The sequence below is a fragment of the Rattus rattus genome, chromosome 11, assembly GCF_011064425.1.
Source record: "Rattus rattus isolate New Zealand chromosome 11, Rrattus_CSIRO_v1, whole genome shotgun sequence".
Classification (NCBI taxonomy): Eukaryota; Metazoa; Chordata; class Mammalia; order Rodentia; family Muridae; genus Rattus; species Rattus rattus.
Window position 1 is genome coordinate 29768754 of NC_046164.1, and position 17589 is coordinate 29786342.

The 17589-nt window shown below is 44.2% G+C and overlaps 1 protein-coding gene across 3 annotated transcripts in view; it reads left to right on the forward strand.

Annotated features, from left to right (window-relative positions):
- Window positions 1-9826, forward strand: part of Slain2 (SLAIN motif family member 2) — a 58739-nt gene extending 48913 nt beyond the window's left edge. The window contains exons 7-9 of one of the 3 annotated variants that reach the window (XM_032917075.1): window positions 133-213; window positions 5542-5857; window positions 7019-9826. In XM_032917075.1, the coding sequence (XP_032772966.1) occupies window positions 133-213; window positions 5542-5857; window positions 7019-7085 (464 nt within the window). In that variant the 3' untranslated portion in view covers window positions 7086-9826. The remainder of the gene's footprint in view (window positions 1-132; window positions 214-5541; window positions 5858-7018) is intronic. The other 2 variants (XM_032917076.1, XM_032917077.1) reach the window with 2 other exon arrangements.
- The last annotated feature ends 7763 nt before the right edge of the window (window positions 9827-17589 follow it).

A 17589-nucleotide genomic window follows, 5' to 3' on the forward strand; every position in this document is an offset into this window, starting at 1 on the left:
CTAGAGTTCCAATGCTCTGCCTCATGGCTTCTATTCCTTGGTAACTTTTAAATCTCTAAGTATTTAGGTTTACAGAAGGTGTAGCCTTTACCTTGTACTTCCCAGCAAATATTACACTTCCTTGTTTTTCAGCAGCTTCTCAAAGGCTGAAAAGTTTGCCTCGTACTCCCCTCAAAGCCAAACAGGTGCTTCCAGCTCCATCTACAAACAGAGGTAATTACAGCCTCTTCCTGAGTTCGAACTTGAGCACGTGGTACCCATAGATCTCGTACTTCCGGATCTGAGTCAGGGATGCTGGGGCACATTTCAAGTTACATTTTCCTTCCTAAAATAATGCAGATTAATTTCCTTGTATGGATAATAGCAGGAGAAACCTATTTCTTCTGAGGTATGTATTGAATTGTCCTGAAAGGTTGACATAATTTATCAATTTCTCTCTACTAATCTAAAAGCAAAGATTATTGCTTTAGATTAATGAAAATTGGACAGATGGGTACCATAAATGTCACACATCCTATCTGCTAATGCTTTTCCCTCAAGCGTTGGTCTTTGGATTTACTTATCTTTGGCATAAGACGAAACCCTTGAATTATACACTGATTGAAGTTAAGTTTTAATGTTCAAGTGACTCCATTTGGAAGATTTGTGCTAACAGTGGTAGCTTTTGTAAGGACTGAGTGCTGAGGAAATAGATGACGGTTGGCACTAACACTAGACGAGATTGGTTCCAAACATTGAGTGTATTGGTAGGTCGGGGACAAAGACGTGAGAGAAGCAGTGACGTAGGGTAGACTAGCTGTCCTGAGAGTAAACAGATGCCTCAAAAAGTGGGACAGAACAGAGGCAGAGAGGAAAAAGGTCTCCCCTGGTGAGTAAGGAAAACGTAAGGAAAGAGAAATTTTGATGTTTAATTTGTTTTTGTTTTTTTAAATAAGATGTGGTTAATATGATTGCAAAATATTATATCCTGTTGTTGTTATTGTTGTTGGTTTTTGGTTTTGTGAGACAGGGATTCTCTATATAGTCTTGACTATCATAGACTAGCTCCATATACCAGGCTGGCTTTGAACTCAGAGAAATCCACCTGCCTCTGCCTCCTGAGTGCTGAGATTAAAGGCATGGCCACCACCAGACTGATAAGACAGATATCACATATTCTCCCTCATGAGTAAGTCCTAGCTTTTTTAAAAAGATGTATTTATTTATGTGCGTAAGTGCCTCATCTGCATCTCTGACTGCATACCGGAAGAGGACACGGAACTGTGAGCTGCCACATTGCTGGGTTAAATTCAGGAGCTCTGGAAGAGCAGCCAAGTGCTGTTAATTGCTGTGTCTCTGCACACGCGTGTGTGTGTGTGGTGTGTGTGTGTGTGTGTGTGTGGTGTGTGTGTGTGTGTGTGTGTGTGTGTGGTGTTGTGGATGTTGTCATTATATATACCCCTTCTCTATATTAGGTTAGCTGCATGTTACATACCTGTAACCCCAACACTCAAACGGTGGAGGCAAAAGGATGTGAGTTCAAGGCCAGCCTGAAAATACAGCGAGATAGTGTCTCAAACCAAGCTCAGTGATAAAGCACATGCCCAGCGCCCCTGGAACGAGACTTCATGGTGGCTTCAGTCTCCAGCAGTGTACAGTCCAGCACTGACTCATCCCTGATGATCCTGACACACAGAGATGCCCAACCCCATGTCCATTCATTCACCTTCCCAGACCTCTCTCCCGTCTCTACCCCTGCTCCCTGTGCACACAATCCCGACCCCTTGCTATCTCCTCTCCCACCCCAGGTTAGTGTTTTCAATGGGCTTCCTGAGCATGTGAACGAGTAGGTCTGATTCTTGTGCCCTCTCTTAGGTTCTTTCTCTTCTATTTATGTTGTCCAATGTATTAGTTTTGTTTTATAAATATAGTATTTTATTTTTTATTATCCCTTAGAAGCCTGTTTTTTTTTTTCTTTTAAAGAGTTTCATTTTATTATTGCTGCAAAGAAAATATGGAACAATTCGAGACTTTGCATGTTATCCTTACTCGGGCCAGGCTAATCTATTTTCCAACTTTAGATGTGTGCTGCAGAATTGAACACAGAGTGCTTTTCTACTGAGAAACGACAGGGAGTGCATCCATGTAAGAGAGTTGTGGAAGGGAAACTAGTTAGGATGAGAGGAGAATAAAAGGGGAAAGTTCTTTGTTGATTCTCAGAAATGTGATTATACCATTTTGGTGTAGGACTCCTGTGTTTTCCTGTTTTTCCCTCCTTAGGGAGGTGTGGGGTTGTTTTGTTTTGTTCTACTTTTTTTTTTGGTTGGTTGGGTTTTTCACTTAAGTTGTCTTTCTTTTATGTATGCGAAAGTATGCATGCATGTGCCAGCATGAGTGTGGAGGAGAGATGACTTTGAGGAGCCGTTCCCACCGTTAACCGTGGGCTCCAGGGATCAGACGCAGATAGTCAGGCTTAGCCTCTCCTCCTTCACACCAGCTCTGTGAATGAGCTTAGGGTTTTATCCAATGGCCTTGTTCGGCCATACAGTCCCTCCCCAGTTCTGGGACTCAGGAACATATGGTAAAAGCTATTATTACTGGCTCACGGTTCATGGAGGCCTTTAGGAGCTTCTTACTGCTCTCGGGCTTCGGGTTGAATCATTCTCAGTGTTAAGGCTGTTCTTCAGCATCTAAGCTGCTGCTATTAACTCCTAACAGTTTAGCATTTTATCTTTTATCTTTCAAAAGCTCTGTGTGCTTTTCCAGAAACATATTTCTCTCCTCATTTCATTTTTTTTTTTTTTTTTTTTTTTGGTTTTTTTTCGGAGCTGGGGACCGAACCCAGGGCCTCGCTTCCTAGGTAAGCGCTCTACCACTGAGCTAAATCCCAGCCCCTCCTCATTCCATTTAAACTGTGTGTATCTTTGAGCCTGTGTGAGAGTACACGTGAAGTCCTCTCCTGCTAGTTCAGGCATCACAGCTTCTCTTGACCTAAGTGCTTCCTGGCCTTCGTTACTGTTTCCTTGTTCCTATGTGTTTCCTGATTATGTGCTGGAGGCCGACAGTGTGGAAGTTTACATTGTTCTGTGATATTGTTAATCTTCTTTTAAATACTGTTGGAGTTTATTGTGTTAAGTACTCGTATTTCTTACAAATCAGTTTAAGCCTTTATAGTAGAGATCTGTTATTTTCTCAAAGACCAGATGATAACTACTTTTGGTTTGTGGCCACATGGTCTTAGTATTCTAACTTCTCAACCACATACTATAACAGCCATAGATAGTGTGTAAATGAGTGAGTGTGCTCTAATGTAACCTTATTCACAAACAGTGTATTCACCCACATGAACAGCTTGTGGACCACTATTCAGAAGTTTATTCTATAAGCTTTCTCAGAGCAGATTTGCAGTATCTTTTTTCCTAGGGCTAGGTGTCCCGTCCCAAATGGGCGTCATTCCCTCCCTGCCCCCTGGTTAAGGCTTGATTCTTTTAGAGTATCTCCAGGCTGCTTTGACATCTCCTAGATTTGGCAAGGACTCCCATACCTGGTTGAAACTCAGAGGAACAGCAGTGTGTGTGAGCTCTGCCTGCTGTTGAGTTTACAGTGCTGCCCACTTTGTCCACACGCACAGAGTCTCAATCTAGATAAACACTCAACCCAATGCTTAGCCGAAGATTCCACCAGACCCCAAGCTGAGTTCTGAGGATCTTCTAAGCAGCTCTCTCCTCTAAAGCAAAGTATCGTTAAGATTTCTGATTTTGTCTTCTCTGCCCATCAAGCTGAGTTTGGTCTGCCTGAGATAATCTCTGATACACTCTCTGATATACAGTTGACAGTGTGTGTTCAGAACAACAACAAAAGCCCCAAGGCTTCAGAACTGGTTCATTTCATATCAGACTCTTAGACCCAACATTCCAAGCGTCCTCTTGTAGAAATCACTGTATTCAATGGTTAAGTACTTTTTAAAACGTTTCATGAGCCGTCCAGTCTTATAGGAGTCTAGCAGCAGCAGGCTAATCTCTTCTCAGCCCTACTCAAGCTTTCTTTCAGGCTGGCTTCTCTGGTTCTTCATCTTGGAACTTCCAGTCAGTGTTGGGGAGTGGGGGGTGGCAGAGCAAGAAGAGCAGCTTACATCCCCAACTGCCATCGTGAGTTTGTGACACTTCCATTCAGACCTGTCTCTCTGCCTTGTTTGATCTCTGTGGAAACACTCTCACAAACACACAAGCAGTCTGCTTCACTGCCGTAAGCACGGCAATCCAGTGAGGTTGATCATCAGAATTCGCCTACTCTTTCCTCTCCTCCCATTACTACAGTAGACCTTACTGTATTCTGTTGTACAGATGGGCTGACAGAAGTGCAGAAAACAGAATAGTTTAGAATGACCACATCTGGGCCTCAAGCTTTCTTTCGACTAAACTAAGGGAGTTGTTTAAGAACATTGTTAGTTTTCTGCCTCTGGTCCACACACACCCTCTACTCTGCCTTATCCCAAGCTTCTGTGTTTGATAAGTGCGTTAACGTTTGAGTTGTGCATTGCTACCCTTGGCTTTCTGAGGAAATGAAAACCCTTTCAGAGGAGACATTTTCAAACATGAAGCAGAAAAGGGTAAGCATGCACCCCAAGAGATCTAAACTTTATCTCAAAGGACCTATTACAATAATAGAATGTATTTGAGTCTTGTCTTCACTTAGAAAGCAGTGCAGACTGTACATTATTTCTATGTCTGGCATCTGTTTTAATATAGACACATTTTCTTAGTAGACGTGGCATTCTATGACTTCCTAGACCTTTTGATATGTTCCTGGATTGCACACAAGTGTGTCAGAACACGTTCAGGAATTGTCTCCTTTTGCCATGGATTTCAGGGATTAGTTCAGGTTGTCACATGTATGTAGCAAGCACTACTTTGTACTGAATTATCTCAGTGCCTCTCGGGCCGACTTTTAAAATAGTAGTAACTGTTAGTTCCTGACTTGTAGTTGCACTATGCTATGTGGCTTTAAGACTCTAGTCATTGGGTTTTTATGCACATGGATATACAACCCTCACTTCTACCTTTAGAATGTTCTCGAGTGTCCTCTCTTAGTTACTACAGTGAGACGTAATCCTGTGGTGACTGAAGTTACTTGTTACTGTGTTATATGCGCATATGCACATGGAAGCAATGGTATAGTGGGGATCGTTTGTGTGCCACAGCATACATGGAGGTCATAGGACACTGTCAAGTCCTTCCTCTATGTTGGTTTCTTGGATTGAACTTGGATTTCTAAGAATATGTAGCATGCATCTTTTACCACTGAGCCATCTTGCTGGTCCCTGTGCTGTGCCCTACCCCCTTATTCTTGGGGTATCCAGGTTACCCTGATTAATGTACTTCTTCGAAGACAGTTTGTCACCCTCTAAGGTAACCTTTTTTCTATTAGCCCAGACAGGTCCTTTATTTGAGGCTCATAATATAGATATTCTAATGCTCAGTCATCATGGGTAATGGAACACTAGTTTCGCTGTACTTGGTTCCCTCAGAAAACACTGGTTTTCCTTTGCTGTTCTGCATACAGTACCTTCTCCAGGCAAGTTCCGCTCCCCTGCAGCACCATCTCCATTGGCTCTTCGGCAACCAGTGAAAGCGTTTAGTAACCATGGCTCTGGTTCTGGTAGCCAAGAAACTACACAGTTCACACAAACCACCTCCTCACCTGGGCCTCCCGTGGTGCAGAACACAGCCCCAGCAAACCCTTCCAGCAATATCAACAGCGCCACTCTAACCAGACCTGCAGGGACAGCTGCAATGAGGAGTGGCCTGCCCCGGCCTAGCGCCCCTTCTGCGGGGGGCATACCAGTGCCTCGCAGCAAGCTTGTGCAGCCTGTTCGAAGGTAAGCGTAAATGTTGTCCTTAGCACAGTGAGTCTGTGAAAGGGAGCAGCCTGTGTCAGTCCTGTCTGCATTCAGTTGTGAGTGTGGAGAGCTAGGGTGGGTCCCACCACATTAGCACAGTTTAAGCAAAGCATTACCTCCTTGTTCTGAAAAAGTCTTCATTTGGATATCATACAACCTTAGTTCAGGTTTGCTCAGATGCCTAGCACGATGAAGCAGCTCCGGAAGCTTCTGGACAGAGTGATTAAAGACACTTGAATTGGTTGTGATGGTTGTTCATTTTGAGAACAACAATAAAGATAAGCACCAGGGGATTAAGAAAGTACTTGCTGCTCCCTTGCTGTTTAAACTCGTGCAACTCAGAATTGTAGAGCTCCACCTTCTACTCCAGACATTCTGGGCCCATTTTGTTGTTTAATCTCAAAATAATTCTGATCCCAAGGAGGTTGTGAACCATACCTACATGATCTCTACCCTTCAGGAAGGGGATTTGCACTATCAGGAAGTTTAGATGTCAGCTATAACTAAACTTTCTTTTCTTAAAAAGAGAAGTCCCAATCTTGTACTTAAACCGTGTATGCCTGTACATCTTCATACGCTGTTTCACATTTCCAGACTTGGTAGGGAACACGGTGGCTTTGTGTGCCGTGCACTTCTTAGTGTGTCTCATTGTCACAGCAGTAAGAACTCTACTTTTCAGAGGAGTGTGTTGAAGTTTAGTGAAATAAAGCAATTTCCCTGGGGACAGAGAACTAGTAAGAGCGTCAGTTACAAGTTTGTCTGTCTTCAAACATTTTCTTTACCCAGTGCCCCACACTGCATGCCGGTCTGTGGTGGGGACACTGGGCCTGCACTGTCACACTCATCCTCTCGCCCTACAGAGCAATAGATTGGCTGGCTGTGTGTTCGGACCTTTGTTTTCCTCTTGTTCTAACTCCACAAGCACAATTACAGAAATGGGTTACAGGACTCATCTTGTGTGGAGTGGCATTGGAAAGTTGTAAACTTGTCAAGCAAGGAAATGTTCAGAGCTTAGTAATTCCCTAAAATAACCCTCATGGGACACTGTGGGACACTGTACCACCTGAAGAATAATGAAGACCTGTAACAAATCATACAGTCTGTACAGACATAAAAGGTCACAAAATTCTTTGATTTCAGATCATTGCCAGCTCCTAAAACCTATGGTAGCATGAAAGATGACAGTTGGAAAGACGGCTGTTACTGACCAGCAGAGACAAGGATACAGACGTCCACAGCTTCATGGACACCCCTTCACCAAGCTGAAACCAACTTTTATATGCAGACTCTTCAGTGAGACTCTTGGGTTTGCACACTCCCAGCCTCTCTGTCTTAATAGCACAAGTGACGGAGACGAGGAAGCAGCACTTTAATGCCACGTGACATCAGATGTGTTTGGTAGTCATGCAGTCACTCTCCATGGGGTCGCCTAGTTTTGTTCACTTGAAGCACGGTTCATTTTATTATTTGACAGAGGCCAATATCTGGGCAAATACCTACTGGATGCCAAAGAGAATGCCCATTTGTAAAGAGAGAGCCTGTGTACATGGGAAGATGGTGAACTTAGGCTATCCAAAACCTCACGTTCAACCTACTTTACTGTACAAATAGTATCAATAAATACTGTGTTAACAAGAACTAATATTCTGACTAATTAGATTGTTTTCTTAGTCCTTCAGGATACAGTAAATTATAAAGATTGGGAGAGAGAAAGGACAGACCTGAGCTAAAGACTTAAAACGTGCTACTACCTGTGTTTAGGAAGGTTTTATTCATTACTTTGCAGACTCTGTGGGAAAAGGCTCTTAGGTTTTAAACATAGCTCACATAGCCACGTGCAGATGGTGTCGCAGTGCACGCCACCGCCCCACCGACACCTCAGACTTCTGTGTACCTGTTCTTGATGTCAGAAGGGCTCACTCTTTCTAACTTTACAGTTCCTGGCTCAGGACAGATGGCCTTTGCTGTTGAAGCCAACTTACTCACATGCTGGTTTCTGTCTGTCACAGAGCTGAAAGAGCTGTTTCCACACCAGGTTTCTATGATGTCAAAGAACAGTTACGTGTCTTTGTCCTTGACAAAGCAACACCTCAGAACTCAGAGCCTGGAGTAGAACCATATCCAAGAGGAGGGAAATCTATGCACTAACTGTAAACATCTCTGTGATGGCAGCTGTACTGCTGCTCGTAAGCGGCAGCGCGGTCTGTTATGTGGTAGTCAGTCCACTCCAAACTGAATGACTGTATGAAGTACCTTTTTAAAACCCTGTCCCTTTAACTTAGATTCTGCCTTACATCAGCGTTTTCATTGTTTGGTTACAAAGCATCCAGCTCTACTTTGCTAAATACTTGCTCTCTAAATGGCATATGTGTGTATATAACCCTTGGAATTAGCTGTTTGGTTTTTCAGATTATTAACAAACTATAACTCGAGCTGACTTCTCATTTTTTATAATGAGGTCTGTTTTTTAAATACTTAATACAGTTTTAAATATTGGCAGTTGGGTCACATAAAGGCGGGGTATTTGAACTCGTTTCCTGTAAGTAGAGGATGTTCTATAAAGTGCAAGTAGAAATACAGAGAGGAAGGGAAGGGAAGTTTCCTGCTCAGGAAAGCATCGAGTTGATGATAACAGAGACCCCGTCTGCCATGGCTGACGCTGGCCCAGCAGGGAGACATGGAGCGCAGACAGCACGAGTGCGGGACCTGTAGTGTAGAGCGGAAGACATTGAAGGAATGTGAGGGAAGGAGGGTGTCCCGTCATCCATAATGCTGGACTGAGAACAGCTGTTTCTTCCAGAAAGACGGAGCGCGTGCTTTGGCGTGCTGTGTCTCGTAAGAGCCAGACAGCAGCCGCGGTCTCTGCAGAGCCGCACGTGCACACAGCAAGCAGGTCTCTGTTCAGTGTGACGGTTGGAAATAATAAATGCTGCAATCTAATAATTTAAAAGAACCTTCAATGAACCATCTATTACATTTTTAAGTTAGATAATCAGTTTCAAAAGGAACATTCAGGTTATTTAACATTGTTTTTAAATGGCTGCATCAGAACAAATATCTATTTTTTTTTAATTAAACTATTTCATCACTTGTTTAAAAATGTATTTTGGATCTGAGTTTGGTGATATTATTTCAGCTGCTGCTGCACTACCACAGATTATTATTGGCTTTTAGTTTCCTAAAGAGAAAAATTGCCTTTTTACTAGAAAGCCTTTGTGTATTGCCAGTTTTTCTGTTTGGGAAAATCTAAGGATTTACTGTGGTTAGTCGTACAGAAGAAATGTGGATTTGATGAACTAGTGCCTATGATTTTAACTTATGTTTGATATATAGTAGTAGGGTCATAAATGTTGATTATTTTGTGCCAACAGCCCAGAATTGTCACTTGTATGTCAGCAGAAACTATGACCTCTGCTTCCAAAGTTATTTAATTTTCTCAGTGTTTGGATGTTATTTTTTGTAAGTGTGTTAATAAAAGTGTAAAGAATTGGAAAAATATAAATATTCTTAACTCAAGCATTTGCTGAATCATTTTTCTACAAAACTTGTTTGTACAAAACTCTCTGAAGAGTTGACTTTTCTCAGTTTTCATACCCTGGAAATCACATTTTGTAAAACTGGGGACCATTCATAATTGTCAGATACTTTTTTAAATTATCTCAGAACATCACTTTTATATATAGATATAAAAATTTTTTTGAAAGCAAAGAAAATTAAATACATATGTGTCCCCAGATATTTGTACAACTCTAGGATGATCTAGACTGTGTATGTTCAGATCGACGTAACTCACTGTACAGATGTCCAGCTTTGACAGATGATGCATGGTCCTTAGAGCACATGAAGTTTGATTTGCAAACATTTCTATAGCTGCACTTGTAATATGTGGTTGCCTCCTTAATAAACAGCCTGACCATGATGTTTATTATTAAATCTACATTTATTTTCCAAGTGTTTTATTAATTTCTGGATATGCAAGAGTTCTTCTCTCCCCCAACCCCATTCCCTACAGCTGGTCTTCATAGCTCTCTCAGTTGGTTTTTTAAACACACACAGACCCGAGTCTCGCTGCCCCTCAGACCCTGACCCGCACACAGACCCAAGTCTCGCTGCCCTTCAGACCCTGACCCAGAGCTGGGTTGGGTCACTATAGTCCTTCTCCTTGTTCCGTAGTTGAGTCATGTGGAGCGATTGCAGGTAACTTCACACTTGGTTTGTGCTCGGAGGTTTTCTTCTACTCTGAATTGGTTTGTAGCTAGAAAAAGCATCAGTAAAACAGGAGGTATTAAAGGAGCTCCCTAAAGGAGTTTCCACCAAGGAGCCCCCGTGCATTCTTAAGCCACATGATTCTTTTACATGATCGTGTGACTCTCATGGATGGAGCAACTGAGACCTCTGCTCGTCACTGAGCTCTGCTTGTTCTGTAGAAGATGCTGGCACCTGCCCCTTACTGATGATGACACACAACTGAAACCCCATCTTGGAATCTTCTCAGGACAGCTGAAGACCTTAAGAACAACTTGAATGATATTGTCAGCATACTTATGTCAGTCCTGAGTGAGAAGGGTGTCTAAGCCGTGTGTCTCCAGTGAGACACTTGCTGTCATACTGCTTATTCCAGAGCCAGGCATCTACCACTCCTGCCATCCTAACACTGAAGCAGCAGTGTGCGTTCAGGGCCAGGCTGCACCGTCTCCTGTGATGCTGTCTCTGAAAGGAAAAGGCAGGGTAAGTGTTAGCGGAGACTGCACAGCTAAGGAGCACTCTGACTGCAATTTCAGATAGCCCTAGGTAGAAATCTAGGTGGGCTAAATAAGACAGATTTTACTCAGCCAGATTTACTACAACTTGCTTTAGACTATGTGAACTACATATGAATTCAAACCAGTTCTCATCTACTTGAAGTCACCTTACAAAAGATTAGTCAACACTTATCAAATTATAGCGAAGGGGGCCTAAACTCTGCTGTTCTGACAGGAGGAAGTAATGTATGTCTCCAAATAACTAAAGCTATTTTGAATATTCTCACCACAAGAAAGTTGTAAAAATGTTAAGTACTGTGCTAAATTATTAACATGCATCAAAACATACCCCAAGTCCTCAATATGTATAATTGTCAAGTATTAATAATTTGTGATCCATTAATGAACAGGTCACAATAAAAATTGTTTACTATTTGAATATTAATGTTTAATATATACCCGTTGCTTTAGGAAATAAGCAGAAAGCAGTAAGTATGAAGACAAATGATTCCCCACAGTTCTACAATTCAGAAGTCAGTGTTGAAGCGTTTACCGAACATGGTTATAAAATACAAAGTCGAAAGGTAGAAAGACTTCATTCTTCTCATTTAAAACTCTGAAGGCAGGCAGCACTTGCATCCACAGAGGATGTCACTTGCTGCCGTGGAGAGTTTAGTGTGCTGCTTTGCACACACACAGTCTCTGAGACACTCACATAGGCTGCGTTTATTGTTAAACATTGATTAGCTCTTAACACTTGTTATAGCAATTAGAAGAATAGGGTGAATACGAAAGGAAAATCAATTACATTGCTATTTAGTTCCACCTTGGAAATCTGAGGCTGTTTTCTGTCTGGAGTTGCCAGTTTACCCTCTGGCTCCGGAATCGTTGAAGACTGCTGTGAATTACGTAGACTTCTGGTGAGACGAACGTGCTTCCAGGAACTATACAGATTCTAACGTGATGCTTGTATTCCTAACCTTTTATTGAAGCTTGATTTAACCCCAGCCCAGGCTCCAAGCCATGGGTTGACAGTATTGAATACAGTGGCAGTTCTATAACAAAAATCTGTGTCTGTCCATCTGTCTGTAAGATGTCTTCACCCTTCACCTTATTTTTTGAGACAAGGTCTCTCACTAAAGGTGGAGCTTGCTGACTGAGCTACACTGGGTGGTCAACCAATCCCGGGGATCTTCCTGTCCCCGCCTCCCTGGTGCTAGGATTTCAAGCTCATGCTGCAGCTTTTTATGTGGGATTAAACTCAGATCTTGATGCTCATGCGGCCAAAGTTGTCCTGCAGAAGCACTTGCATGGTGCCCTAGGTGCACTCACTGTTCATGAGGCCAGCACCTCAGCGTTCTCCTAAACCTCCCTCAGACCCTGGGCCAGTTTCCGCTCAGATGTTGCAATCAAAGGGGCTCGTTTTTCAAATGGCTTTCAAATGGATGCATAAAGTATGTTCAGAAAAGTGAAGGTAGTCAGTGTTCTGTAAGAATTCTCACTACAAACACCTTGCAGATGAGAGGCCCCACCACCCAGAAAGTCTGACAGCGCTCACTTCGTCCCCCAAGTAGCCGCTGTCCTCACACCTGACACTAATAATAGAGTTTTAAGCCTCAAGTGAAGCCATACAATTGGTATTTTCTCCTTGATTGAAGGCTAAAAATGGTTTTCTTTCACATTCAGCCACTTAACAAAAAAAGGTTCACCCGTGTTGCCAGAGCCACCGGGGTTTGCTCGTTCTCACAGCTTTTACGTGCCGTTGTGTAAATGCACTCGTCTGCCCTGTCTAATAAAGGCAATTGCTTCCGATTGAGGACTCTGAAAAATAATGGCACTTTGGATTTCTACCAGACCACCAAAACCCCACTGGGTGAAATTCGCTGGACAAAAGGCAACTAGGAACACAGGGGAAATAAAAGCTGATTGGAGAAGGGAGTCAATCCACAGAGGAGAGACTTCCATTTCTGCTCTCCTCATCGATGAGCTCAAGAGCGTCACTCACCTGCCGCAGCCCCATCTTTGGTGCTATGAAGCTGGCGAGTCTTCTCTCATGGTGGCTGTGGGAGAGCCCTCCACAAAAGCCTTGAAGGGAAGTAGGGCATGCGCTACAGTGGGTGGGAGCCCTGCTCTCCTGGACAGGGGAGGGGGAGGGGACCGGTTTTCCATTTGTTCTCTCTCTTGAGAATGGCCAGAGTTATGCAGTAGTCGTGATGGGGCATCAATTCCAAGGGGTATGATATTTCTGTCCAGAGGAAAGGGCCGGGGAGAAGCCTTTATGAGGCAAGAGGGAAGCCCAGAGAAGGCAGATAGGGAACAATCCCTCTTTTTGCTTTGATGTTTCTGTTTTTGTTACTGTTTTGCGACAGTCTCCTGGCTGGCCCAGAACTCTCAGTGTAGACCAGAGTGGACTCAGAGAGAGCCACTTGCTTCTGTCTCCCAGGTGCTCACCACACCAAGCCATCTTTTTCCTGTTTCTAATTAACACAAGCTTCAAGCTTCTCCTCTAAACTACACATTCAGACACCAGACCTGAGAGAGCCCAGCAATTTAATCTAAAATTACCTGACATACAATGACCTAAGAATGTATGATATTCTCAAAAACAATCCAGTTGACGGAATTTACAGTCTTGAGGGCAGTTACTGTAACATCAGTGCAAGGGGGCTCTTCACCAGAGGTCTCGTGCTAGGGCATAAAACCAATGCAGTTCAAAGTATTGAAATCATACAATGTATGTTCTCTGGCCTTAAGATATGAAAGCGGAAGTCAACTATGGAAAAGTACCTGGAAAGAACAAATATCTGGAAAATTTAAAACATCAATTAGATATAGTCTAGGGATCAATAGCCAAACCAGAAAATACTTCAAATTGCACAAAAATTAAAGTATAAAAGCAGAGTTTGAGGGAAATTAAACTGACTGAGAAAATATGTAATATCAGATTCTTGTATTAGTGAGGGAAACATGAGAAGCAGAGTTGTGGCCTTCTAAAGACGCCCACGCCCCAACACTGGTAGCCAGCCCAGGACTATTAGACTACACGGCACAGGGGATTAGGGTGACAGTGCCCATCGAACGGCTCTCCAGCAGAGCGCAGTCCAAAGACAGCCAGGTGTGCCAAAACGACCATGAGGACTCTGTCCTCCATGAACACCATGGCCTGTGTTCCTCTGTGCTTTCACTCCATTCAGAAGTCGTGACGCTGTGCACCTCTGGATGGGAGAAGGGGGAACAGGATCCCAATTTGCACCGTGTCTGTGTTTTCTACCCCAGTGATAGAAAGTAATTCTCCTGCAGTAAATTTGTATTTTGCTGAAACAGAACACATTTCCCTTTGCCTGTGTGTGTGTGGTCTGTACCTGTCATTACACAAAGGGGAGGGGCACCCACTCTTGTCCCAGCCCAACCACCAGTCTCTGACATAGGCCCGAGCCCTGTTCTGGAAGGGGCACACAGACAACTTTACACCAAGAGAAATGTGGAGGGAGGGGAATCGCCGAGCAGGACTCCCTAAAACCAAATAAGGCCCAAAGCCCTAGAGTCATGGTGCCCACTCTGGGTGGGCCTCTTTAATTCTTTAAGGGAGAGAAGAACCCACTGCCAGCCACTCTCACTTGTTTCTAGTCGTGATGCTCAGTTAACAGCAAGTGCATTTATCCCTCAGCCTGGTGTGCTCTGGGCGCCGAAGGGGTTGCTCTAAAACCAGTGCCTCCATTGGGTTGGAGAAGAGAGGAGAGCTTACTCTTCTTAAGTAGCCCTCGGTGTGATTATTAATAAATATTGTCTTTAAAAGGAGTAGGGGGAAGGAATATGTGACAATCCACTTTGCTATTCTATTTTATTAATTAATTAATTAATTAATTTATTGTTTTTGAGACAGGGTCTCTGTAGTCCTGGTTATCTTGGAGCTTCCCATGTAGAAAAATCTGGCCTCGAACTCACTGAGGTCTCCAGCTTCTACGTCCCACGTGCTGGAGTTAAAAGTGGGCAGCACCAAGCTTGGCCCCATTTGGACGTTTTTATACACAATATCCAATTGTCTTCATTCTTCAGGGAGCTGTTTAGGATGCTGTTATCCATATTGGACACTAGGGGGCAATCTTGCTTGCTCTCAGAATATTTAAATTCCCAGTCTCTCCGCTTGCTTTGAATTCAGATTCGTTTGTCTGTACAAATGAGTCAGTGTGATATTTTCATATTAGTCAAAATAAAGTGAGACCACACAATGAGCAAACGTAGTGCTTTGGGCAGAATCTTGGAACAAGAAAAGCAAATTTAGTATTATAAAAATGAAGTTTAGCTAATAAAAATGACCAACAGCCAGGCAGAGGTGGCACATGCCTTTAATCCCAGCACCTTGGAGACAGAGGCAGGCGGATCTCTGTGAGTTCAAGGCCAGCCTAGTCTGAAAAGTGAGTTCCACAGAGAAACCGTTTCTCTAAAACAAACAAGCAACAACCACTCTTCTTGTGCCTGAAGAACTGGCTCAAGAGTTAAGAGCATGGCTGCTGTTCTTAGGACCCGGGTTCAATTCCCAGCACCTACATGGCAGCTCTCCTGCCTGTGCCTCCCAAGGGCTGGAATTAAAGGTGTGTAACACCATGCCTGGCAAAGAGAAGAATGATAAATAAGAACAGAACCTAACTTGTATTTAATTTCTCCTGGAGCCATGAGCAACACTAAGAAGCCTGGTAAGTCCATAGAGAAGCACGCGATTGAATCAGGCACATATATTTAAACACGACCCTGCAGATCAGACTATGGGCTTGTGCGTGCTAGGCAAGCTGAGGCTATTACTGAGCGATAGCCACGGCTTCTAATAAAAGCGACTTGATGTTAGAGCCCGTTCCACAGATGGCACACAGAGAAGATGTCAGGGCAGAGTCCGGGTCCCTATTTGCATATTTCCTATTTCCGGTAACAGTCCTGGAAGTCGATTTCAGGCTTGGAGCCTCACAAGTGTGGGCCATCTTGAGGTCTGTCTTAGCCCTGTAGGCCAATGGAGTAAAACAGAACTAAATTTAAAGGACACTGAAAAGTGACACCCCTCTCTCACTCTCAGAACCCCAACTCATAAATACCTCTCATTTCTGCCCCAGGATCTAAACCCCTCTGTCCCTAGGCACAGCTACCCTTTCCCCTCCCCCAGCCTTTTCCTCTCCCTTCTGCAAGAATCACTTACTCCACTTCAGTTGGCTCCGCACCATGCGGAGAGCCACCGATTGCTCCTCTGTAACTTGAGGGATCAGGGTTTGTGGTGCTCACTAGAAGGACCCCAGTTCTGCCCGCCTCCAGGAGGAAGGTAGGATTCACTATCCCTAGCCAATGCACAAAGGAGCAGAAATGAAATGCAGAGCCAAGAATCATTAAGAGCTGCCATACGACGCCTCAGTATCCCCTCCCTCCCCCTCGGAAACGACCATCACAGGTGATGGAGTCCCCCTCTCCTGTGCTTGGACGAGGACACCCGCAGGCACAGATAGCACCTCTGTCGTCTTAAAGCGCTGACATTTGGCAGCTGTTACAACAGCACGGGCTGGTGTGTCGCGACTATCTGCCCAACTCCATCCAAGCAGAGGGAGCTGCCACACCCACTTGTGAGGAAACTGAGGCAGGAAAAGATTAAGGAGCTTGCACGGGATCATACAGCTAGTCCCGAGGCCAGCATGAGCAGAGGTTACGAGACAGCTTCCTGCCGTCAGTTCTCTCCTTCCTCCTCCTCCCATGTGTGTCCAGGGATGGAGCTCGGGTCATCCGATTCGGCAGCCAGCACCTTCGCCCACAGTGCCATCTTCCCCTCTCTTCTGTTCTTGGTCCCTAATCGTTTACTGAAAACTCCCAAGAAGCTGATAGGAAACAATTCAAGGTGGGGAGGGTAGCTTTGTAAAGAAAACCTTTCTCTTGGAGAGGTTATAACCACCTCTTCTTCCCTTGCCATTTGGTGGACTGTTAGGGGGCAGCTCCTATGGGGTGTAATGTCAGATAGGAAGTCGCAGTGTTCTGGATGTTTCTGTGAAAGTATTCCAGGTGCAGTTAAACATGAGACTTTCAGTAGAGCAGATTGTCCTCATGTCCCCAGTGTGGATCGGCCTCATGTCCTTGGTTCAAGACCAGACCAGAACTTGACCAAACTCCCTGAGAAAGAAGAAACACTAACTGCCTGCCCTCACACTTGAGCACCGGCCCTCACACTTGAGCACCGGCCCTCACACTTGAATACCAGGCTTTGAACTTGAGTGCCAGTCTTTGGACTTAGACCCCAGCTCTGTCTTAATACAAGTTAGAAGAGGGCATCGGCTCCCATTACAGATAGTTGTGAGCCACCATGTGGTTGCTGCAAATTGAACCCAGCACCACCAGAGCAGTTAGTGCTCTTAACCACTGAGTCATCTGTCCAGGCCCAAGAAAACAATACTTTGTCCCAAGCACCTTGGCATTCCATATGGAGAAGGCTTTAAATTTCTTTGGGGACCCGCCATGGACCTTCTGAACTTGTACTGTTCCATTCTGGAAATGTTCTTCAGACAGTAACAGTTGTAGAGTCAAGGGCCCCGTGTGCCGGGCTCATGAGTCTTCTGTGGTGCCTTGGGGAAGCACCCAACGACTAGAGAACCAATCAGTTCACCCTCAGAACAAGATGCTTTGGGATAAAGACACTGGGCTGAATTTTTAAGACCTGCCAAGTCCTAGACCAAGTTGTAGCCAAGAGCCTGGGCTGTGACAAACATATCAGGAATATGGCTTTAACAGTTTGCTTATATCTGGTACTTAAAGGCCTGGTCATGCACGCTCTCTCTGTACAAGGAAAAGAGAGGGGCTGTGAGTCATGCGAAATGGGCAGTCATTTGACTAAAGGAAAGCTTGTTCCAAACAAAGGTAAGGACGCTGTTAACTGTCCTGTAGCTCTCTTTGGTTTGCAGCAAAATTGGGATCGCAGAAGCTTGAGGTTTCTTAGAGGGAGAAATA